Raw genomic sequence first — 26,157 nt, 5'->3', positions numbered from 1 at the left:
GCTGGCACCAATCGGAGAGCTGATTTGGTGATGGACAGCTCGGGAAACCAATGAAAAGTTACTTCGCGTTCACAAATCACCTTGGCTCAAGCTAAGTAATCTTCTTTCAGTTTCCGGCTCCCGGGGTGGTGTGGTGGCCTCTGGCCTGGGCATCGGCCCTGCCGGCTCCGCTCGCCTCAGCTGGCCTCTCCACATGGCAGAACAGGCCTCCAGCTGCCCATGTGGTTTTCTTCATGATCTGGATACAATTTTAACTTCTTAATGCCTGGCTAAGATTCTCGATCACCTGAGCTCCCCTGAATGAGAAGAAATAAAGTATGGAGTCCACAGAAGTCAGTGAAATGAAGATAAGTTCCTGATGGGAAGAGATTGAAAAGATGCAACTGATAAGTAGCTGAAAACCCATTTTGTGGGGCTATGAGGGGACTGTGACTTCACTAAAATTCCTTTAAACTGTGAAATATACTTGGGGAGGTTTGGTTGCTTGAGAAGAAGACTTTTTGCCTCAGGGAAATTGAGCTCTCAGTTTTGGGACTGGAATATGAACAGAGACATTTGATAGAGAAGGAGATGAAGAGAATTTTGTTTCGCACCAGCCTTCTTTTAAAAGTAGTACCCCATGTGTGCATCATAACCCATAACACGGCTCTGGAAGGACTGTGAAAATGGGAGGAAAATTCATGGTTCTGAAGGTCCCAGGCGGATGCAGACTGTGAAGGTGAAGACACCCCCTAAGCCTAAATCAAAATCGGGACTTTTCTTTCTTGAGTGAACTGAAATGATTATTTGGGTGGATAACTGACTGAAGTGTTCTCTGTATGTTGTTGTTAAGGAATATGGAATGAAGGAAGGGGAAGGAGGTAATAATCTAGGAATCTTATTCTGAATTCTTTTTGTGTTATTAATAAATTTCTTCTTATACCCTTTTAAGTTTTAAGCCTGCATTGTCTTTACTCCTAAATCCTATCTCTAAAAGAAACTAAATATATTAAAATTGGCAAAACTCAAGTCACACTGTGACAGGTAGAAATGAGTCTTTGTCAGCCTGGGACGCTTTGTACCTGGGAAAATCATGGAACAGATCCTCCTAGAAGCTGTTCTAAGGCACAGGGAGGATCAGGAGGTGATTTGAGCCATCCTGCATGGCTTCACCAAGGGTAGGATCCCACCTGGAGTCCAGTGCTGTGTCCAGCTCTGGGTTCCCCAGCACAGCAAGGATATTGACCAGATGAAGGACTGCCACTAAGGTAATCAGAGAGATGGAGCACCTCTCCTATGAGGAAAGGCTGAAACAACTGGGATTGAACAGCCTGGAGAAGAGTGACTTAATTGTGGCCTCCCAGTACCTGAAGGGAGCTGCAAGAAACATGGAGAGAGACAGTTTGCAAGAGCATGTAGTGACAGGACAAGGGGAAATGGCTTCAAACTGAAAGAGAGTAGGTTTAGATTAGATATTAGGAAGGGATCTTTCACTCTGAGGGTGATGAGGTTTCCCAGGGAAGTTGTGCATGCCCCATCCCTAGAAGCATTGAGGGCTGGATTGGATGGGGTTTTGAGAAGCCTGGTCTAGTGGAATGTATCCCTGCCTTTGGACTTAATTGGAACTGAGAAACTAATATGTGCAGGTGAAATTATGTGCAGATGAAATAATGTGCCAAAGCACTGAATGCAACACTGATGATTGGTTGAGACTTGATACATTAAAATATTAATTGGTATTAAAATAATTGAATGTCATCTTGAAACACATGTACCTCTTCTATGTGCATGTTTCATGTGTAAAGCAAACAACAGTATTGATAATTAAGTAAAGTTGAGGTAATATTGATAACTGAGGTTGCTGGTTACAGCATGTTTGAAGCCCTACTGTACACATAAAAGTTTCAGATTTACAATTAATTTGTATGTTTTTATGTTAATTTATTATTCTTTCTCAGTGAAACTCCTCTGTATTAAGCTCTCATTTGATAAAAATCATTCTGTCATATGTTTTCAACTCTCTATTTAGTAATCATGTAATAATTAGTAATAAGTAGTAATTTAGTAATCATGTATAAGTATGATCAAACTGCACAGCCAATCTGAGGATTTCAGTGCATTTCCTTCTGTGCCATCAGAGCAGCAGATTGCTTATTTGGAGCTTCAATGTTTGTGATCTCTGTTTCTTAGTGCCATTTCTGCTGTACATAGATTGTTCACAGGAAGTCTAGTTAGTAAAATATTTCAGTAAGTGGGATCAGCAGCAGATAATAATCTTTTTTCACCCATTTCTTTTAGGGAGAAAGACCTCTGAGAGGGTGGGAAAGAAATGTCTGCAGTACAGGGCAGCTGGGATTTCAAGAAAAGAAATGTAAGCATGTGGAATGGCTGAAAACAGGACGGTTCCATGTAGACAGTAAAAAAAAAACTTCAGAGGAAACTCAGGGGGAAGAATAGAGTCCCACAATTACTGGACATTGGAATAGTATTTTACCATAGTCTAGTGATACAGTATGGACAGCTAAGGGACCTGCCTATAGCTGAAAATTTATGGGGCTGAATGTCAAGTATTCTTATCTACCTGCTATCCTGCATCTTCTACAAAGATACCTTTTAAAAATACCCTGTGCCTCCTGCTTGGAGTAAGAAAAGGTCAGAAAACAATTACTTCAGCAGTGGAAAGTTTGTGCACAAAAACCATTTCAGGATCCATTTTGTATCAGGACTGGGACTGCTTCTAAAGTTATCCACAGAGATTGAGCTTTTTTGTTCTTTTTTTTCTCCTTCATCCTGTTTTGTTGGGGTTTTTTTACAGCATTGTATAATATCTCTCTTATGACTCATGGCTTATCTGACATCTTCCCAAACAAAACTACTACAGCTGAGACTGACCTGATAATAAATTGAACTAGCTAGTAAGAAATGCTACTTGTATGGGAAGTGAGAGCAAGATTGTTTGTGTAAGACTAGATTATGATACCTCAGAGAATATCCCTCAAACCCAAATGCTGGTGAGAAAGCAATGTCAGGATGGATGTATAGCTGACAGCATACCTGCAACCTTTCTACTCTTTAGCTGCCATTGAGAGTGCTTGCAGAAAAACAAAACCCACTTGTGGTGTGGATAGGGGATCTAAGCCTTTATACTGCCATATCAGTAGTTTATTTCTTCTCTGAGAGAGTAGTATTTTTAAAGCGTAAAAATGTACAAGTGTAAGAAAAAGTGAAACAAATTTTGAATGATGACACATTTTACTCCTGGGTTGTTGCAATAAAACTCTACTCCTGTCTGTGCAATCCTAGCTTATATCTAACTTAGCTCTATCTAGATGTGTTTAGTTGTTGTTGTTGGTTTTTAAATATATATAAATAGGTTACAGGTAGATTTTTAAAAATAAAGTGTATGTCCACTGCTTTTCTTGAATAAGAGCATTTGCATGATATAGGGAGTTTTCTGGGCAAGTTTTCACCATTTTTTTCAAATAATTAGTGGTCTTTTAGGAAAAACCATGAAAAAGTTCACTCTTGACTTATTTGAGGGACCTGTCTTATCTCCTAGGGTTTACAACAGGCATCAGTATTGGGAGTACAATTGTTAAAAAGGTGATTATTTTCAGGATTTTTCAATGCCTATATTTTTGGACACTAGAACTTCCTTTTTTTTCCTGCACCCTCAGTTTATAAATCACTAAAAATGTACTGTGTTTCTGAAACTTCATATTAGGCAATGGTACTTAGTGATTGTCAGCCTTGAAGCCAGCAGATTTCTTTTTCTGCATGCATTTTGGGATGATGCTTCTGTAGCTTTGCATTGCAGTTGTGGCTTAGCTATACCCACTTTCTTAAAATTTCTTCTTTCCTAAATATTTAACTTGATAAAAAGGTGGTGAACAGATGTGACATTCCAGGACAGACCCTTGATCACGTCCAACTGTTATCAGCCTATAGGTAGAGTATGTGAGACTGACCGAGCCATTTCTTCATTAATCTGCTTGATCACGCACAGTAGAATCTCATGACAAATGCTGGGATAATCTCAAAAAGTATCAGTACTAAGATTAGGAATGTAGACATTCTGGCCTTATCCATACCTCTTACAGTTGTTCCCACCCTGTTCAGCAAGGGGCCTCAATTTTTCTCTTTATTCTAAAACAATGAAAGAAGCTTTTCTTGCATTTCTAGGTATTCTTTGCCAGTTCTGGATTCAGCTGAGCTCTGAAGATTTCCTGTCCCTGTATATGCAGTCAAGATTCCTACATTCCTTCTTTGCAACCTCTCATAGTTGCCGTTTCCTGTGCATAGAAGCTCAGCTGTGAGTGCCTGCTTAGCTAAGCCAAACACCTGATGTGTTTGCCTGTTCTCAGTGTGGAGACTCTACTTGTGCTCTACGCTTCAAGGCATGCCAGGCTTGCTGCCCTCCTCTGCCTGCCTGAACTGCCTTCTGTGAAATGACATCTATCACAGCCAGGCTCTTATTGATGAGCCAGCTTTCCCAGAGGCAGCTGGGTATGTTTGTCTCGGGGCTGCATTATGCAGTACAGACGAATGCATGTGCTGCAATGGTGTCAAAGAGGTTATTTGTTAGGATATTAGTTTGATACTAATTCCAGTTTCACAGCTTTGCCAGCACCCTTAACATCATCAAGTTTTGTTACCTCTGTTGGTAACAAAGGTGCCAACAGAGTACCTGGGTAACTAGGTATATAGAGGTAACTAGGAATATAAAATAAGGTGAGGTAACTAGGAATATAGAATTGAAAGGGAAGCATGTGAGTGGGATGTCTGGACACAAACGTTTCACTAGCTGATTTAGTCCTTAAAAATTTTTACAAATGCTGGCTGGGATAAAACCCAGCAATCCTTTCCACTGCACTGGAATTGTCTCAAATATCCACAAAGCAGCAAGACCTGTCTGAAAACCCTTATTACAATTTTCTCCACTGAGAAGACTGACAGATGTAATACAAAATTACCATTATTATATCCTTTTTAAAAGCAAAACCTTTAATTAGGTAAGCAAGCTACTGTGCAGTGATTTTAACATCTCAGTACAATCAAAATACACAGTTTATAGCTTTTGATTACATACAAAAGAAAGTAAGATTTGCTGTGCCTTAGCACAGCAGTCTGTAATGACAGCCAGAATGCCTTTACCTGAGTAAGAATGGTTGGTCATTTAACTCAGCAAGAGCTATAGATGAATGGATTTTTAGTGGGTAATTAAATTAGGAAACACTATATAATTAAGCTCATGGATCATGGAGGCTATTCCTTGATATTTTTGCTTTGCAAACAAGTTGTCTCTTTCTTGTGTATTTAATTACTTAGCACTTTCTGGTACCTTTTTAAGTGGGATTCACTAGATGGAATCTCACTGAGACTATGATAAATCTACTAGACATGATGGTATTTACACATATGGGGGGGGGATTCACACATTCTGCATTTGTGAAATGTTGTCTTCTGCCTTTCTTACCTTACTTTGTAATCTGCACACATTTACTGATGACTTAATTCTCACCGTTGCCAATATCATGGTAGAAAAGGGATTTGGTGAATCAAAAGGTCACCAACATCCAGTGCAAGGTGTCTTCCGTAGCATCTGTTAAAAACACAAGAAACACTGCAAGATACAAATTTCATCACATCAGGAAGAGCATTATTTTCTAGCCCTGTGCAGCCTTTCAAGATGACAGAAAATTCCTTTACTTGCATGACACCGGAAATAGTTTTGAGGTAGCAGAGAATTTTTGTGGAAAAAGATGAGAGCAACCTACTCCACACAAATTTCTCTCTTAATAGTTTCTTTTAGACCTCCTCCACTTTATGTGAGTTCCTTCTTCCCTTCACTTGCTTCAAAATTTTAATTCAAATTGTTTCAGGAATTCCTAAATCTGCTCTACAGTGTAGTAGCAGTTTCTGTTTATAGGTATTGTTCAAATGCCCTGAACTACAAAGATCGTTCTGCAGTTATTAATAGTGCTGATCTTGTGGGCTCCTGTCTCTGCAAAGGGAATCTGAATCAGGGGCAGGGAAGAACAAAACATCATCACTCTGTATCGTTTAACCTGTTTCAACAGAGCTCAGATCAGTCATCTCCTTGATTGTATCACATGAAAGGGCCAGTGTCATAAAAGCTTCAGTTTTATTGCTTTTGTCTGCAGCTTGCAGGAGGCTTTATAGGCTTCATGAGGAGCATGAGAGGTTTTTAGATGTATCCTCTTGCTGCATTTTGTATGTCAAAATTGAGGTGTACCTCTCCTCAGCACAAGTGCCTCAGCAGTGGCAAGCATACAGTCCTGACAGATTGATCTAGCATGATGATGTATATGCTGTATATAAAAATAGTCCCAGTGTTCCCCAGGCAGACTTTCAGCTCCAGGATACAAAAGGGAGAAAAGTTGAGGAAGTAGATATTACTCTTCACACAAAGAATAGTGACATAGACACAGTTGCAGCCTCATTTCAAGAAATGGCTAGCTCTGTTAGTTTGTATGTTAATACACCTGGTGTCAATCCCACAGTATTTAGAGTTAAAATTTCTCAGAATTTTAATTTCACAGGATTTTTTTCCTGTGTCAGGAGAACAAAATTGTAGCTTGATACTGTTTTGTGTTAATTTGTTTTCCCAGTTTCAAATTTTATGGTGATTGCAAAATTCATTATTGATAAAGCTATTTCAGGGCATAATGTCCTTATTTTAGAGTGTTTTTTCATACTTAAAACTCATGGGGTTTTTGCCTTTTTTTTTTTTTTTTTTTTCCCCTGACACTCCCATAGTATAAGAGAAGGGAGCACTCATTTGCAAATCTAACTGTTCATTTTGCTCTGTTTGACAGAAGCAACATCATATGTTAAGAAAAAGTGTCTTGGAAATAGCTCGACTTCACAAAAGAACTTTATACAGCAAATAAGAATTAGAAACTTATCAGTTACTCCTAAAGATAAGTAAAATGTTTGTTGTAAGAACAAATTACATGCTCTTTTCTATTAAGCACAGTAATTCTTTCTTCAATTTCCTCAGTAATTTAAAGTAGCATTATCCTTCAGAGTGGCTGTGCTGTGGTAAGATAAGCTTGAGAATGAAATAGAAACTGTAGAACAGCAAAGCCTTTTCATCCCCCCACTTTCTACTAAATAAAATGGGCCATCAGTCATGAGAGTGGAGTACACTGCCAGGTTATCTCATCAGAGGTTGTACAGCTGCTGAAACTGTAAAAAAAACAAAGTCAGGGTGGCTTGTGCACGAACAGATTCTACTGTGGTGTGTAGTGATCAGAAATAAAAGCAAATGGTTGGGTCGCAACCAGGACAAGAGCTTGTAATGCTTTTTCTGACAGCTCCACAAATAGATGCTGCCTCAGGTTTGTGAAGTGCAGGAGATGGTATATAACTGGGAGTAGCCTTTCTTCCCTTAGAAAAAAGACTTTGGGCTGTGCATTTTTACCATCTTTTGACATCTTTATAAAAAGGAGATGCAGTTGGCTTTGGGTTTCCTAATTCCACCTCCCCCCCACCCCAGACATACCACTGTTCCCTTTCACAAGTCTAATGGCATAACCAGTTGTGCATTTTTGTGGTGCTGGAAGGAAGTCTTCTCCAAGCTCCTGTTTTCCCACCCCTGCAACAGCCACAGCTTGCTTTCCCATATTCCTCTTTTGAAACTTCTAATACAAGCAGGATTCAATGGATCATGGCCCACCTTGTCATGGTCCACATATTTGTAGTGGAGAGCCTAATGGTTGAAGAATAAGAAGTAAAAAGTAAGTCTTGAGAGCACCAGTAGTACATGTGTCCATACAGTTTTTTGCCCTGATTTGTCAGATTGTATCTATCAAACTAATTTTCACAGTGTCATTATATGTGATGTTCTTTTTGCTTTTGAAAAAGGTTGCTAAACTGTGTGTCAAAGATCTAAACTGTGTGTACCTCTTTTTTAGCTTTTGTCCATGTTTATATTGGCATAGGGTGTCTGGATGTGAGATTCTTGGACCATAATCAGGAGGCACAGCATGACAGATTTGTAAATCACAACTCCAGCATATTTTAAGAAGACATAAAAATGGTTTCTTTTTCTGTGTCTTGCAGTCACACAGTAGCTAAAGAATTGAGTCACAAGGAAAATGTTCTTCACCGTTCGTCCATATTCACAACATAGCTTATTTATTGTCCCCCCATCTACACAACTTCAAAGTGAGTGACATATTCAGCATAAATGGAGTATGAAAAATGAGATACTGCAAAATCCAGTATGATTTATCTGTACTTCCTAGTTTCATCTAGATAGTTTTCAACCACTAAAATATTTGATTTTAGATAGTTATAGAATACTAGCACTTATATGTCTACATTTATACATGTATTATATATACTATTTATGTATTTTTTATTATTTAAAAAGCCGCATTCATTATTGATATGTATTGTAATGCCTGTATTATTCTGCCCCCAGCCTGTGGTACTGCCTGGGTCTGCTGTAACCCAAGGGTGAGACCCAGCACTTGGCCTTGTTGTACCTCATACACTCAGCCTTGGCCCATCAATCCACCCATTTCAGATCCCTCTGCAGAGCCTCCCTGCCATCCAGCAGATCAACACCTGCTCCACTTGGTATCATCAGCAAACCTGCCGAGGGTGAACTCAATCCCTTAATCTGTCACTAAGATATTAATGGCCCCAGTTCTGAGCCCTGAGGAACACGCACTGGTGACCAGCCACCACCTGGATTTAACTCCATTCACCACCATTCTCTGGGCCCAGCCAGCCAGTTTTTCACACAGTGAAAAATGCGCCCATCTGGTTTCTCCCAGAGAATGTTGTGTGAAATGGTGTTAACAGCTTTACCAAAGTCCAGATAGACAGCATGCACAGTGCTTCTTCCCCCATCCACTAAGCAGATCAGATGTTTAACACTGCATCACTTATGCCACTTTCCTTTTGTAAAGTCAGTAAGAATTTTTCTGCTGATCTCTGTGGTATAAGGTCAATTCTGGCAACTACAGCATGTTCCTAAGAAGCAGGTTTTGCTAACTTTCTGCTGAGAAAATTTGTACTTCACAAACATTCTAACTCCAAGATGTGGTGGTGACTGGGATCCTCATTAATCCATCCCTCTACTGATGTGGTATAGGGAAGAATGTGTATGTGCTGAAATCTGGTTGCAGGTGATTACAGGACACGGCTTAAGTTATGCTCATTCAGCAAGATACATGACTGTAAAAACGTTTCACAGTGGTGCCCACCCACATAGGAGAGGGAGTGGTGTCTCAAGATGTCTGTAAGGGTAGTTTCAGCTGTAATACAGCTTGTTTACTGGTTTTCTGAAGACTGAGGATAAATGAGTTAAAAACGTTTTCTAAATTATGGTTATGTGAGACACCATCACAAGCAAATAGTAACGCGAAGTCTGTGCTTCTCATTGACTCAACAGCCTTCAGGTGGTGCTGTAGAAGATGCAAGGGCCTTCTGCCTGTCACTGAATGGTTTATGCAGTCTGGTCTAGGATCTTCTTTATATGGAAGGCATTAAGGCATTTAAATCCAACAAAGCACATTAATTTGTTCAAAGCTGACCACCTCTGGACATAATTCTGCTTGCATGTTTCAAGTACTTTGAATATAGTATTTTATAGCAAGAAACAGCAGTATAACACATTTAGGACTTCTCAGGAATTACTTTTAACTTCAGATTGTGTATACTGCTAAGCCACTTCCAAGACAGAGTAAACCAGTGAAGTATTTAGTGGCTTATCTCTGTGTTTCTTTTACAGCCAACTACATGTCTCAAGGCTGTGTGAGAATACCATCCAACTTACTCTTCCCCTCACCTCACCAAGATGAAACTGTTTGGGTGAAATTAACATATTAATTGTCTGCAAAATGGACAGTAGCTCTGAGCACATTGATAATTAGGCTAATTTGTCTCATTCACTAACTAAATTAAGAGGCTACTGATATACTTTTATTTGTGGTTGTGATGTTTCAATTTTGACATTTGAAAACCTCATCTGATTTGTATTTTTGTTACTTTTTGCTTTAACATCACTATAGAATAACGTGGTAAATTTCATATTGAACATAATTGTTCTCTGTTTAGTTAGCAGATTAACATAAATGATCATACGCACTTCAATATCCCATGCAGACTGCAATGTGGTTTTATCCTAAAATTCATTACATATTTTAATACTTGCCAGTATGGAAAACACGGGAGGACAGAGAGAAGAAAAAGTTTTACCTTCCCCTCTAGTGTAAGATGATTGTCTTTTAAAACATTTCTCATTAGGTTATTTCAAATGGAAGGGGAATCCTGTGCATTTCAGAATTTTATTTCGCATGTCCATTTCATCTTATTCTGTAAAGTACAAATATTCTTTTTTCTGAAATGAAATCCTCTGGGATAGAACCTGGAATAAAGCAGATCAGTGCCGGGCAACACAATCACATGTTTTTAAGAAAACAGATGAAAGAAGAAGTGAATCTTCCACTGAGAGGGCAGCATAGAGCATCTGTTAGAATTACTTGTGTCATAAAACAGAAGCTGATTCATGTGTGTTACACTGGGTGAAGGGCTTATTTCCTTTGTGCTCTGATTTCCTTGCTTTTTTCACATGCCCTCTCTTCTGCTTGGTAGTACTGTTTTGCAGGTAGCAGATAATAACCTTCATGTGTTCTACAGAAGCTGTAAAATCTGTATGTGTGTGCAAGGACTGTAGGGCATATCTTAGGCCAGCTGTATACTGCTGTCTTGGGGTGACTTTATGATGCTCATAAAGTCAGCTGCCTGTTCTGCTTGTACTGGATACTGAGTTCTGCACCTTTAGGACTGGTTCTGAGAGTGAAGGGGAGGAGGGAGCATGCAGTTTGTTCACAAGAAGCTGCACTGGCTCCCCTCCATCCTTCTCCTGGGCTGTGCTGTCTGCAGTGGGAGAGAGCTCTCCTTGGCTCTTAGCTTTTTTAGCTATTTGAGGCAGAGAAGTTCCCTGGACTGTGGTTTTTCTTTTTCTCGGAACTGGCCAGCCCTGCTCTGGACTGAAAACCCAGAAGAGCACTGGGAGCTCACACCTGTGACCCAGCAGGGCCGGGATGTGGCATTTCCCAGCAGGAGGCACTGGGAGAGACTGAGTGAGCAGAGCTACACCGCACGACTGGGAATTTCTGAATTTGGCATCTCTTCAGAGCAGCAAGAAGCTTCATTGTTTAGTATTATTCCTTTTTTTATGCTTGTGAATACTTTGTCTGTTAAATAAACAGTTTTTTCCACTTTTCTCCACGGAAATCTTTTCCTCTACCAGTTGGAGGAGGGGCCGCTTGAATCTGCTTTACTAGAGGGACCCCTTTGGAAGTTTCCTCCCAAATCTGCCCTAAACCAGGACAACTGCAAAATGGAGAGCATTTTGTCAGTGAGGTGCCTGTAGGTTGGAGTAAGACAGATTCCATGGGCATTGGCCTTTCCAAGTCTCTCAAAGACAGACATGGTTTTCTAAATGGGTTGAAATAAACTAAAAAAAAACGAAATGAAGTATTGCTGTGTAACTGAACTTGACATAAATATGCAGCTTTCTTTCTAAAAAGAACGACTCATAGGATAGTCCATCTGCATTAAATGCTGAAAGAATCTGGTGGGGCTTTAGCACCAAGCAGTATATTTCCACGTCTACATTTCTGCACTCTTAGTTGACAATATTGTTCCCTTTATGTAGGTATGGTTTTATTCAGTTTGCACTGTCTAAAATGTGATTGCCCATTTTTCAGAGGAAAATGCCTCTGGTGTGGTTTAGGAAGGATGAAATGGCAGCATTTATAAAACCTCATCTGTTGAAGACTTCACTGTTTTCAGACTTATTTTATCTCATCTCTGGAAGTAGTCTATTTACAAGTGTGTGTACTTGTGCACATTAGAATCTTCTTGTTTTGTTTTCTGCATGGGCTAACAGAGTTTAAGAATACTTTAACTATGTAGTTTAAAAACACTTTCATTGTTAGTGATGGACTTCCAGATTTTGAGGGCAAGGAGTGGTCATAAAAATGGATTAACTTCTAAAGGCAATTCAGAAAGAATCTGTTGTCACGTTTCATATTTTTGTAAAAATTAAGAAATGTATGCAGTTCCACATTTGTATCTTCCAAATTAGTTTTTAAAATTCAAAGTCCTCATTCTTAATGAGCTTGCACAGTCAGGTTGTGAAGACTTCATAAACTGCAATAGTTTATTCTCATAAACCATTGAAATTACAGGGAAAATGCAGAAGGCAGCAACTGAATTTGTACATAAGGAGGAACATTCCTCTTTTCTGTAAAACTTCAGGTATATTTATAATTTCATCTGCAAGGAATTCAGATGTTTGACTACTGTGTAAGCCCGAAAGACTGATTGTAGAAGACTGCAAATATCTTGAGATATTCAATGGAGTAAATTTTTTAAAGTTTTGAGCTGGCTGCAGATCCTTTGAAGAAGGACCTGTGTTGTCTGTTGTTTGGTTTTTTAAAATTTCTGCTTTCCTTTTAAAATCACATTTTCATCAGGATTCCATCAAACAAATTGTGAGCTAACGTTAGCAAAAATGCCTTTTTCATTTTATCTCTTAAAAATCTGTATATCACTTCTAGTAGGGAAGACTCTGCTTTGTAAACTAATTAAAGATTTACTAAAAGGTTCCAATTTTCCTTTGTCACAGGAGCCTTCTTAGAGCATCGATATCTTGAACACAAGCTAGAACCATAAACTCATTACTGCAGCCAAGGCAGAGTTTGTTGTGTTGTTCTGTGTTGCATTGTGATCAGATGTGACAATAGTCAAGAACTGGTCAGTGAGGTCAATGCTATTGCATGATCTATTTTCCAGGGGAATTTTATGATAATTTTTCTTATTTCTTTGGTACCTCTTAGAGAGCAGTACCTATCAGAGAGCAGCAGACTCACTTCTGCTTTTGCTTAATGCAGATATGTTTGTGTAGCTGCATGGATGTCAAAACTGCTTCTAATGTGTCTCTTTTTATTTATGCAGGTTTTGTTTCCTTACATTTTAAAATTACCTTTATCATTGGTAGCTGCTACACACAGTGTTGAAAAGATGAAAATTATCATCTTCAAATTTAGGTATTAATCCCTAAGGCTGTGGCTATGCCTTCATTTTGGTAGGAAGGATATGCTCTTCCTCCGTGCCAGAAATACTGACAGAATCCCTCTGCTGACCTTGCTGCCTCTGCTCTGAGTAGCGTGCTCACAATACAATACATTGTCAGGCTAAGTGGTGCCTCCAGTCATGTTTTCTCTTCTATCTGGATGTGTTTCATCCAGTCCTAACTCACTCAGTCCCCTTTCTCTTCTTTTTCTCTTGTGTACATCTCAGAAGCACAAAAAGGCACGCCACCATTTCAGTCCATCAAGGGGGTCAGCCCAGAAATGCCCAGTGGCTGGCAGAGCATTACTGTTGTATTGCAGTGCACTCCAGCCCCAAGAACAGGCCAGTGCTTTGGGATATATTGCCCTTACATGGTGAGTTGAGACACAGGACATCAGTTTAATGGGAACGCATTCAGTTTAAATTATACATGTTCATGTTAAAAAAAATAAATTAAGCTTAAAGCAGATCTTAGCAATTTCTAAATAGACTACTATCAAACTGAAAGTGTTGGATGGATTTGGCTTTTTATGTATGTAGTTAATAAGCTATCAACACTGCCTGACAACAACATAAGAAAATAATTTGGACAGGTGCTTTGCTGTGCTGTGTAAACTGCCTTTCAAATGTAGTGGCAATAGGAAAACCAGAAATAAAATGTATGTCAGTACTAGCAACAGCTTACAGACAGGTTTTTCCTCACAAACTTCTTTTAATGCCTTCTCTTAGACAGATAACAATTAATTCAGTGAGAGTTTCCAACAAACTCTTTTCCAAATGTAGCAGGAGCAACTTCACAATATCACAGTTTGTACAGCTGTTAAATGGATGAATCATATTTAAGCCATGTTCTCTTACCCTCTAGCAGCTTCTGAATGTTCACTGCATTCTCACATTTCCAGATGTTAAAGACTAGGCTAACTTTCACCCAGCAGAAGGCATGTAGACTGATATATATTATGTAGAGGTATAAACTATGCCCTAAATGGAATTTAGTTGCTGTAAATTTCTCATGCTGTTATTTTGCCTGCTTTTTTGGGGGTTTTTTGTTGGTTTGTTTCTTGTTGGTTTGGTTTGGTTTGGTTTTAGTTTTTGTTGTTGTTGTTTTGACCAGGTTATGCCCTATTTATTTCTGCTAGACTTTAATTCATTCCTGTATTGAGAGAAAAATTACAAGCTTTAACATTCTATAAAAATGGGCAGTTGATTTTCCTAACAAAGTCATGTCTGCTTTATCATTATTGCATCACTGCTTGCATAATGCTGATCAAACAATTGGACTCTGTATTGTGGAGTTCTTATCAAGCTGTAGACTGTGTCCTGGCACTCTTTACCTGCTATGACTGTTTTTCACTGCCTGTGAAATACTCCAGTGTTTTTCAAAGTTGACATCTAGCACTTTTAAGTCAGCTGGATCAGTAGCCAAGACTAAATATTCTTCGTGAAGAGTGAGCATGAGCTCAGCCTCCCATCTGGCAGCTTAAACCACTGCTGCAGGAAACACAGTTTTGTGCTGAAATGGAGTAGGTGAGGACAAGCAGTCTGGTGATATAGTTTAAGAAACCATAGGATGCTTTAAATTTCCTGTCACCTGTGCCCAGCTAGTGTCTGCTTCATGGTAAGGTAGATACCTTACCATGTGAGGTGGTAGAGATAATTTGTTTTCTTCTGAATTTAGAACCTACATGGATGAAGGAAACATGTTGATGCATGTATTTTAGACAGGATGGACCTTGATCCATAAAAATGCTTCAGATTAGGATTCTAACCAATTGGATACCTGGTCTGTGTTCTTTTTCTCTCTTTTCTCACTCCATATTGTACATGTGCCACCCATCTTCCCTAAAGTACAGGCAACAAAATTTAAAGCTTTAATTCTATCTTCCTAGAGGAAGCAGCTTCCTTTGAAAGCCTCATAAAATTGGTTTGGAAACATGAGAGAGGTATGGAAGTTTGCATGAATGTGTCATTTTATGGTGTACACTCTTTCAATACAAACCCTATATTTGTACATGATAATAGAGCGTGATAGGTCAGGAGCAGGCAACCAGCAGCATTGCAGATGAGAAAGCCAGTGCTGTGCACCTTTCTAAGAGAGAAACCTGAGAACTCCAGAAATTTTTAGTGGGTTTGGACTAGTTTTGCCACTCTCTCAGAATATTCGTATCCCCACCCAGCTGAATGAGCTCCTAACATTAAAGAAACAGGCAGCTACCAAAGTTTTTGCCACTCTGAGAAAAAATGTCTGAGAAAAAAGCACAGATGTCTTCTTTCTCTTTGGCAGTGCAGTGTAGGGCAGGGCTCCCACTACTGCTCTGTGGTGAACTTGTAAGAAATGTGGGTCTGAATCCAGATCCCTTTGCACAAAAGTGAAAAACTTGTGATCATTTTGTTGCCCACAGGTTCTCTATAGAGACTGGCCGAATCATGGTACTGCTGTCATTGAAAGTAGAGATATCATACAGGAATAGATTCTCTGCTCCTTTCCTGTACTGCAAAAAAGCTGAGATTGGCATGTCTTCCAGCTAGCACAGCCACCTTTTTAATACCAGTTTCTTCCTTTTCTCATACTGGTGTCCTGCTGGGGAGTGTTGAAAAAAGCACACAGTGTTCTGACTGTCTTCAGCTTTCTGTCAGCTTTTGAGCTTCTGCCAGCTTCTCTTTGTCAGCTCCCAAAGCCACTCTAAACTTCAGAGGTGCTGGGGTTGTGACCAGCTTTCTGGCTGAACTTAAACTTTGCAGAGAGCCAGCCTCCTGAAGTGTGTGTTTGGTAAACAGGCGAGACTTCAGTAATAAGTTTAAATGGGTGAAATTAATTCTGTTATCATGGATGCATTGCAGTGTCTCTGCTATCAGCCCACTTCTGTCACTGGAATGCATAACATAAATTTCAATTTTTGTGGTCCTAGGGTAATATCTTCCTCACCTGTCATGATGTGGGTGCCTCTGGCCAGGGACTTCCCTTACAGAGGTACAGCACGGGGCAGTACTACAAAAGCACTTCCTCAGCAGCTCCTTGCCTGCCATCACCCTAGTTTTGTTTCACTGACCACAGGACAGTCTCTGGTGTAATGCAGCAGCATTGCAGCAGAGACTCTGCAGTAACTCCTGCCAGTGCAGAAGCTTGCGGCATACTTTCATACTGTGCACTAGCGCTGAATGTGAATGATTCCCCTGCATTGCTGGAGTTGCAGAAATTTGCAGTATGGCCCTTGGTAGTAAGGCTAGATCAGGCTGAAGAAAGGATTGTTCCTGCCATTTTCTTCCCTTCTCTTTTAATACTCTAGCTGAAGATGAAAAGTAAAAAAAGGGATTGAATCTAAATGAAAAAAGTAAGAACATGGGACAGGTTCACAATGCATATTTCTTATCATGTTAAAATGCTGGAGGTTGGGATCCTGACCTTTATGGATCCTTCTTCAGGAGAAAGAGTACGGCTGAGATATTTTTGCTCCACACTGGCATTACAGGAGAGCCTGTCCCACAAAGAGTTTAATTCATGGTTTGACAAGCTTTAGTAATGGCTTGTCTTTTACGCTGACAGTTCCTGTGTCTGATGTATGTCACATCTATAGCCAATTTCCCTGGCTTTCTGACCTGCCTTCAGACTGCTAGTGGAACTCATAAACAGGGCTGTGGGCCCTACTACTAGCAGCTGTGAGGACTAGCAAGGCCAAGCTATTGTATATGTATAAAGGGTATTTAGAAGATGCTTTGTGAGAGAAGAAGGCAAGCCTTTTAGAGTCCAGTCATAGCCTTCCCTGCTTCAGTTTCCAAAATTCAGTTTACTTCCTGGTCTTTGAATAGCACATTTTATTGTTCACACTCTGAATCCAACAGCAGAGTCAAGGGAACTTTTAAGGGTGAATAAAGCTAGCCAGCCTGTGGCTAGTTTGGTGTTGTGATGGAACAGGCCAGCAAACAAAGATTTCTAGCAGGAAGAAAGTGATTTCAGGGCCATCAGGGGACAGCGTATATTATTCCGTGATTAAATATATCTACTGAGTGACAGAAGGGAAAAAGAAAAGATAATCTCAGGCTTGTCTGGCAGATGCTTACCTAAAATACATCATGAACATTTCTCTGAGATATGCTGCTGATGGCAAGCAGTAGCAGGTGCAAATTAATGCTAACCATTTTCCCATGTGCTTTGCAAGTGCATTTCTTCATTTTGCCATGGAGAAAGCAAAGACTCAACAGCATGATCAAAGTCTCAGTGAAAACAGGGAATGAAATATTAAGTTCTCCTGAGATTCCTAGACCTCTAGGGTTTTTTACTTTTGTCTTTCACACTGTCTTTATGACCTGTAACGGCTTGTGTGATAGCAGTGGTGTCACTGTGCTGCTCAGTTCTGTGTGGCAAAGAATGCTGCTGCTGAGCTCCAGCTGGCATGGTGGCTTGCCATTGTGGCTGTACAGCTGAAGAAGAGCAATTTACTAGTGAACTGTAAATGGACATTACTGTAACTTAGATGCATGTAAAATTTGGATCCTATTTTCATTTTACTACAGAAGTGACTCTTTTTATATTCTCAGGTTGTTCTATTGACAGTCTCTATTTTGCAGAGGTTGTTTACATATTTAAAAGAAAGATAGAATAAAATTAAAATAATTTTAAATGCAACGTTGAGTGTGATAAGCTTTCCTTGTGAAATCTGTTGTGTTTAATGGAAGTGTGGGGTTTACTCAATTTCACTAACAAATAACTACAGTGTGAATGTAAGGCTTAACACGCACCCTTCTGGCTTCTCTTGTGAGATCTATCACATTTCCTGAGTTTCCTGAAACTTTCCAGAACTAATGCTAGTGGATCATTTGGCTTGTAAGTGAGGAATACCCTTATACAGATGGCTGTTCTGGAAAAATTGGGAAAGATTGCTCTATGTCAGCTGAAATAATTTTCAGTATATGATAAGATGCTGTGCATCAACACTGATGTTTTCTACAGCCTCTTAATGTTTCTGAGATAGATAAGGTATCTCCATATTAATCTGGAAAAGTCCTTTTTTTATTGTATATTTTGATACCAGTTGAAAAATAAGAAGTCCAAACTGCAGATAATTTACATATGCTTTTGTAGTGGGTACAGTTCCTATTCTAATTTATCTGAATACGCAGAAGAGTTCCTCTCTTGCTCACTGTTATTGCTGAGAATGTGATTTGCCACAAGATGTTTTGTAATCCACAAAGAACCAGGGTCATGATCATAAATCTAAATTGCAGATGTCACATGTTTTCTGTGGTAACAAATTTTAATGCCATAAATGCCAAACAGTGCAGGATCAGCCAGACACAAAACTTAGCCTGCAAGTGGCAGTTTTTTCTTACTCCAGTGTGTAGAGTAACAGAATTAAAAAACAAAAACAAACAAACAAACAAACAAACAAAAAGTCTTGGTTAGAGACTGCATTTTTAAAAATAAAAATGGTCCTTTTCAAATGTTTTTTTCCTGAAAATCCTGCAATGAACTAAAACCTTCAGCATATACACACAGACTTCTTCTCATTAAAATGTATACTTCTCAGTACTTTCTTTTGCAAGTTAGCTATATCTTCCTTGTGTTTGAAAAGCTCACAGCATCACAGCATTTTAAAGGCTATTTGAAAATTTTTAACAAACCTGAAAATAATTCTGTCACTCTGCTTCCTTATTGTGACAAAAAAAACCTCAAAATGGCAAAACAGCATGACAGAACTGTAGAAACCTTTGGAACAAATAGTGAGCAATCAGGAATGAGAAATTTATAGGGTGACTTGAATTTAATGAGCATGAACTACAGAGAGCATTGTCTTTCTCCATTGTGAATTTGTAAACTTCATTCATTACTCTTTCCCATAGCTTTCATATTAATAACAATTTTCTTTCTACCAACTTGTCCACTGTGTGACAATTTTTATAGGACTGTGCTGTCAACAGGCTTCCTTTGAGGAATAGACAATTATGCCATGGATACTGTTTGGCGTTAGGAATGCATACAATAAGGAGACTGTTACTTTTCAGTCTTACAGTGGTATGGCCACTTTGCAAAGTGGGTATTCAGTCTGCATTATAGGGGAAGACAGTGCATTGTGTCGGTATTCTGTTTAAAGTTGTTTTTCTCCTCCTTTATAGAAACAAAGCTGCTGTCTATACTTGCTGCCAAACTAGTATGTCATTAAACTAATCTAGCTGCAAACTCAGGTGACTGTTAGTGTAGTTTAATGTGGGTCTTACTGCATTTTCAAGTTTAGGTATTATCATATTGTACCCTTCACAATTTTCTGGTAGCAGTTGTTTGACCTGTGGGTTGTTCAGAACTCTGGTACAATGTGGTGTCCTGGAATGGCTGTCTAATGCATGTTTGATTCATATTTATATTTGTGAATAGTGAGAGTTGACAGCATCAGAGACATCTTTAGAGTACTGCTGTATGAGATATTGAGTAAGTGATCATCACTGTATTCTATAATAGGTTACTGGCATTTTCAAGATGTTCATAGTGACTGCACTAGCATTCTTTTGTCCTTTGACATGCTGCATCATAACACAGCAATACTCCAAAAAAAAGGGGGGGGGGAAAGGGTTATTTGCACAAATATATGAAAAATTAAGCAAATAGCTTTGTAAATATGACTCAACAAGTTTTGTTGTTTCATATGAAATCCATCTACCAAACCTCATTCCTGTTTCTCCACCTTATATTCCAGCTCCTGTCAACATTTACCAAAAACTATGTTCCTAATATTAACAGCCAGGAAAATGATAGTTTATTTTTCCCCTAAGTGTAAGAATCAGGCCAGTTTTTTTGTTCCTACTGAAACCATTCTGACCAGCAGATGTCAAATTCATGTTCTACCTGAGTGGAAATAGCATCTTAAAATTGGAATTTACTCTAAGGAGCTATATAGCACTGGTTTTCAGTCAAATAAAGTATGAAGATACCAACAGTAAAACATGACATTATTAGGGATAGAAGAAGTCTTATATTCTTGATTGATAAAAGGGTTTTCAGGGTATCCCCTCCTTCCTTTAAGAAGCCTAATTTTAAATCTGCTGTAAAGCAGGAACCAGAATGTTGATACCTTGAAATGACGTGGTTGGGGAGATTTTTGGTTCTGAGTATCTGTAGCTGTTAGGTGACAATGTTCCTGAAAGCTTCTTAAATCTTTGGCAGGAGAGCAGATCCCTAGCTGATGGAAGCTGGCATGGCTTCATGACCTGTGATAATCAAATCTGACAGTCTTAGATACTGATGGAGTGGTAGCCTTAGTGAAATGCTTTAACAGTGATTTGGAGGATTAATATAAACAGACTGAAAGATTTCTCTAAACTTAGTCAATACTACTACATGGCATTAGATGTGGGCCCAACTGCAAATGCCTTTCTCAGGGTCAAAGGTCTCACCTGACCACTTTTGATTTTGGCCTTGAAAAGGGGGTTTTGATACCCTCTTTTGACCAGATTATCCCCTTCTGCTCCAAGAGGCAAGAACTGTTGTGGGTTTAATTTTTTTTATCCTTAAATCTGAATTCTTAATTTGAGTTCTCATCTCTGACTGCTTGAATGACTGTGGTCTTCAAGGAAAAAAAAATCAAAACCAAACAGTACTTAAATTTTTAAGTGGGATTTTGATTTAGCTGGTTTTTTCCTGAGGTCTGTCAGTGCTTCCCCAAACCAGAGGTTTTTCTGGATAATGGAAGTGAACACAGTTCCTTGAGGGCCTGTGATGTAACTGTGCTGAGAGAAGAGACTGCTAGCCCCAGAAGGGCTGAGGAGTTGACAGCTTATCTCTCTCTCTCCTTTGACTTACCCCTGTTTGTAACAGTACTTGTCACAAGGCTTTACAAATTAATTCTCTGCTTAGCACATAGTTTTTTAGCCACCTTAAATGAATGAGTCTCAGTGGTATCTGTGAGCCTAATATTGACAAGGTGAGCAAAAATTGAAGTTTACTAGAGAGGGGTGACCTGCATTTTGACTCTGCAGTGACCAGCAGAGAACTGTTGGGCTGTGCTTTTAGGAATGTCATACATTCCTCAGCTAGAGTAGTGATGAATGTGAAAGAAAGGAGCAATTGCTATGGTTTATAGATGTGAATTAAGACATTTAGTGCATCTGTGGGGATGAACAGACATGTCTTTGCAAATCCTCATCAACCATGAAAATATTTCAAAATGATGAGATGTAGAGCTACAGCCAAAAAGGGCCGGGAGACTAATTACTTTTGAGTACTTTGCAGCCCTAGAGTTGAACTATGGATATTAAAAATCTATTTTAAATATTTGAGTGCTAGCATATTAGCATACTGTTATTTTTGGGATGTAAAATCTTTATGCTAGGGAGCTCCTGCACAGATTTAGCCATATTATCTGTAGTAGGATATCCATTTGCAGAAGATTTATTAATGAAACCTAAAATGGATAAAAATAGGGCACTGAAATTCTTCCTTGTCCACTACTCCTAACAGTACTGTGATTCTTTTGTGGCACTTAACCTATCTCTGTAGAGCACAAGTTTAAATTCATTTGTATTCAAGTTATTGGTAAGAGGGTGTCTGTATGGTTTTGAGCATATCTTTTTTTACAGGGAAGACAGGACAAACACAGTTCCTTGCTTTTGTCATAGTATTGTTGTTTCATTAATGCCCCATTTTGGCTACTAATTTGTGAGATGGTGACAAAAAACAAACAGAGCTGATAGCTATTTCCTATTGCACAGATAATTACAGCCTGCATTAGTAAGTGCTTGGCCCTGATGCACTTGCAGCTTTGTTGTAGTGAACCGAAGTGAATTTAAAATCATACAGATGTCTGGATTTTACTAACTGCATGTGAGTGACTGTGGGTATTCCTCTTCTTTATACTGAAAAATAGTATGGAGGACCTAGCACAGTAGTTAAAACCAAGTGGGGAAAAGGAAAATTTTTCTTTTCCTTCTTGTTTATTACTGGAATCCCTTCACTGAAATCAGCAGTTAATAACTTATATGGTGATTAATTTCTTATGACAAATGACATCCCAGTGAAAGATTAATACGCTCACTAGATCATACGCGCGTGATTTAGTTGAGGGATTATACCACTAAAAGACTTTGTGACTGACAATGCAATTGCTAAAATCCATTTTGAATGGTGCTGCATAGCAGTTACCATTCAAGTCTGTTACTGTCAATATTACTGACTGTAAAGGGAAACATAGTTCAATGTATTACATTGTATCAGGGAAATGAAACAGTAGCACAAAATAATTCACAAATTCAGTTTTCAAGCTGAATATTTTATAAAAAAACCAAGAGTATTTGCAAAAGTCATTCTACCAGAGTTCACTTTATTTCTTTCTTTCTAGATAAGTGAGGTGAGTATTTTATGTATAACTTACATAACACTCAAGCTCTTCCATGGCATGAATATAGGGTGGTTTTTTCATCAATCTCTCTATCAAGTTTATATATAAGCCATTGATTTTTACTGATTATCTGCTTTGGGTTGAGTCAATATCTGAAAGTTCTCAAGCATGGGTGCCTCTTGCCTTCTAGATGGCTAGGGCCACACCTTGGGATCTTCTTACTGCTTCGTGCTTAGGTATGGTTTCCATCCTTGGTCAAAGACTGGATCTCTGAGGGTTAAGCAGTAATATGTTATTTCTAAGTGTTTAACTGTAGAGTGTGTTTAAAATAAGTTTTCCAAAGGAATAATAAGTCTGACTTGTACTGAATTAACAGAAAAAGTCTAGCATTTCTACAAGGACAGGGTGTAGCTAGGTATTTCAGTTGTTGCTGAATCTGTTTATTGTTCTTTTTTTTAATTGCAGAAAGTGAGTGAAAAAGTAGGAGGTGCAGAAGGAACAAAGCTAGATGATGATTTCAAAGAAATGGAAAGGGTAAGTATAAATACAGCATATATTCATTATTACCATGCATTTTTTCTTTCTAGGACAGGAATTTCAAAGGTTTTGTCCTGGAATCACTCAGAGAATTTTGCTATACTTAAGTTTTATTCAGCAGGACTGAGTTTTCCATTTTTTGTTTCTTTTTGTTTTCTAACCAAGGGATATGTAATATGGCACTCCATAATGCAAATATTTCATTCAGAGGTTGAATCTGAAGTCAGCTACAAATTAGCTGCATTTAAACCTGTAGAGGATCTCTGAAAATTGAGTCAGTCTACAAGACAGCCCTTTCTGTGGTGAAGGCTGCTAGTAAATCTCTGCTTCTTGAGGATCAAGGCACTGGGGTATTAATTCACAGATTTAGAGGTCCTGTTAGGCAGCCTCCACTGGCAGTGTGTTTCAGGTAGATGGGGCTAACCCTCCAACAGGCTGTTTGGTGAGGCTGGCAGTGATAGCACTGAGTGTCTCAGTGGAAGGGTAAATAAAAAGAAAAAAAGCCACAGCTGTGTGTGGCAGTGATAGTATTTCACTCAAAAAGGAACTGTAGGGGCAGCGTTTTTTCAGGCTTCAACTTTGAGAGGTACTATCAAATCTTGTAATAAAAGCTTGTGCTAGGAGATTTATAATATATGTATCTGATATAGAACTCTGATTAAAAGAAAAAGAAGCTATTTATCTGTATATTTGTATAATCAGGTGGGGAAGAAATCTTGGATGTATAATAATGGGCATATCCTTTGTACGTCTTACAAAGAAAGCACAGAGCTGATTTTTCCCTCTCAGATTCTGCTTGAATGGGTAACCAGTATGGGGATTCCTGCTGGAAGATGTTAACAAGGATTCAGAAAACTGGGGTAAAGTTTAGAGAGGAAAACAGGACATTGCAACAGCCAGGTGTGGGTCCCACATCATGCTTGTGGGCAGGATGGGTTGGCAGACAAGAACACTGAAACAAGAACACTTGGAGACAAGAACACTGAAAGCTGAGGAAGGAATGGAGTGAACTTATCAGTTGTCTCCACACTCCCCACCTGGCCCTGTGTCCACTTGCAGCTTTTCTGCAGGCAATGGACATGATCCTTCTGCATGTCCCTGGCCTTCTGTTCCCCCTCCCACACTATCCTCTGCAGCCTCCTAGCCATTTCTGTGTTCCCTGTTCTGCCAGGTCTGGCAGACCACTCTTGCTTGCCTTTGTAAAGGATAGAGCAAGGCCTGGCAGATGGCAGTGGCAGTAGGAAACAGGAAACACATTATGACAGCATGATGCAACCAACCTGTCTCAGGTGTTCTTTTTTAAAATAGGAACATGCCATTATGATAAAGGACTTTGCTCTGTGGGACAAAAGCTACCCTGCAGAGAAATACAATGTGTCCACATAAATAGAGAGTACAGGATATTATGGGGATCCCCCAATCTGCCAAAGCAGCATTTTTTCTCTGAGACCTGATTCTGAGAGTAAGAACAGTTGCGTACTTTGCTGCATTCAGTCTAGGATGTGGATAGGGGGCTGCTTCCTAAGAAAAGAAGATTTCTTACTACAAAAGAAAGTAGAAGAAAGTAATGGTATTCAGTTCTAAGTTTTTTAAAATCCGAAATATGGGAATCAACTAGGGAGAAATACATGATCAGTGCATTCATGCTGATGGCAAGCAATTTCAAGAAAGAGTGATATTTAGTCTTCCTTACCCCGATTTTACCAGACCTTCCTCTGGAAGAGATAAACAGTTCCTTTTATTGTTAATGGTTGGTTTTGAGTGACTTCTGCTTTCCTCTCATTTTGCCAGTATTAGGGGATCAAAGATAGACAGATCTCCAAAAAATTGTCAGTGACTGTTCTATGAAAAAGTTTCATATTCCCAGGGGGATATAAAGAATTAGCACTGTGCAATGATCAAATGTATCAATAAAGCTGTACAACGTGCAATTCCTAACACATTCTGAAGTGTTCCATACTAATGATTAGCCTTACTTGAGAACAGACCTGCTATAAACTGAAATGGCAGACTCATGCTTTAGTAGTTTTCCAGGTATTACCACCATTCTGGTACCAGGGCTGTTCTGAAATACATAAAATAAAATTATAAGACGAGTTAAAAGAATTTATAAGAACTAAATATGAGAAAAACGTCTTCCTTTTGTCTAACTTTCATGTTTCTTTTTGTTTAATCTCTGTCCTCTAGAAAGTGGATGTTACCAGCAGGGCAGTTATGGAAATCATGGCAAAGACAATAGAGTATCTTCAGCCAAATCCAGGTAACCTAATTTCACACTTTTACAATTTTACAGCATGTTTTGAAAGCACTCTTTCTTATCGGCATAAAGTCTGATAGATCTCATCCTCACTGGTGCAATTAAGGTTGACACAAAATTGGTGAAGTTACCATAAAGTGAACAACAGAGATGAGTACAGGCCTCTGTGTTAGGCTGTCACAGTGAATGGAGACTGGCTTTGGAAGACTTGTTTCTCTTCTGAGTCTTCTTTCTCTAGGTAGGTGGGCAGCACATGCCCAGGAACTGCGTGCACTTCCTGGTAGGAAGCAGCGTGTCAGAGCTGTGAGCGTGGGGACTGCCTTGGGGCTGGCACTGCCAGTGCCAGGAGCTGGAGGCATGGCAGCTGCAGCCCTGGCAGAGGGCACAGCCCCGGCCATGGGGCAGGGGAGACCCCACAATCAGCCCACACCTGAATATCAGGAGAGGCATGGTACAAGTGTCTGCATGAGGCAGCTCTTTCCTTTACCTTCCCAGTCATTTGCCATGTGAAGGAAAAGGACCAGGCAGTCCTTGAAGAACCAAAGTTCCAAAGCAATTTCCTTCATGGCACAAGAAGAGATTTTCCACTCTTCCTCTGGTCCTCTGGCAATTTCTTACTCTTGCTGCAGAGAAGGAATGGTACGAAAGAGCTGTTGGTGTCATACTGGACAAGAAGACTGAAAATCAAGTGTTACCAGACATGTCAAAATTGAACCCTCAAAATAGAAATCAATGAGTCTTTTCCATAGGGAGATGAAAGAACTGGTTTTATTGGACTGCTGGAGAACTGCATGTTCCTCTTCTGCAAAGGTTTCTTGCAGGGACGGGTGATGTGAACCTGCAATAAACAAGCAACCATTCGTTGAATATTATGGAGATTTCTGTAGTGATCAGGAATGTAAGTGTTTTGATACTAGTGTAAGTCAATGCCAGCATCAC

General features: G+C 39.3%; 1 protein-coding gene across 1 annotated transcript in view; it reads left to right on the top strand.

Moving 5' to 3' along the window:
* Positions 1-26,157, top strand: part of SH3GL2 (SH3 domain containing GRB2 like 2, endophilin A1) — an 89,852-nt gene that overhangs the window by 49,212 nt on the left and 14,483 nt on the right. Inside the window, exons 2-3 of the mRNA XM_056513475.1 lie at positions 22,890-22,958; positions 25,149-25,221. Of these exons, the coding sequence (XP_056369450.1) occupies positions 22,890-22,958; positions 25,149-25,221 (142 nt within the window). The remainder of the gene's footprint in view (positions 1-22,889; positions 22,959-25,148; positions 25,222-26,157) is intronic.

Source organism: Oenanthe melanoleuca, chromosome Z (assembly GCF_029582105.1).
Source record: "Oenanthe melanoleuca isolate GR-GAL-2019-014 chromosome Z, OMel1.0, whole genome shotgun sequence".
In the NCBI taxonomy this organism is placed as follows: Eukaryota; Metazoa; Chordata; class Aves; order Passeriformes; family Muscicapidae; genus Oenanthe; species Oenanthe melanoleuca.
Note: the sequence above shows the minus strand (reverse complement) of the source record. Positions and strands in the feature narration are given on the sequence as shown.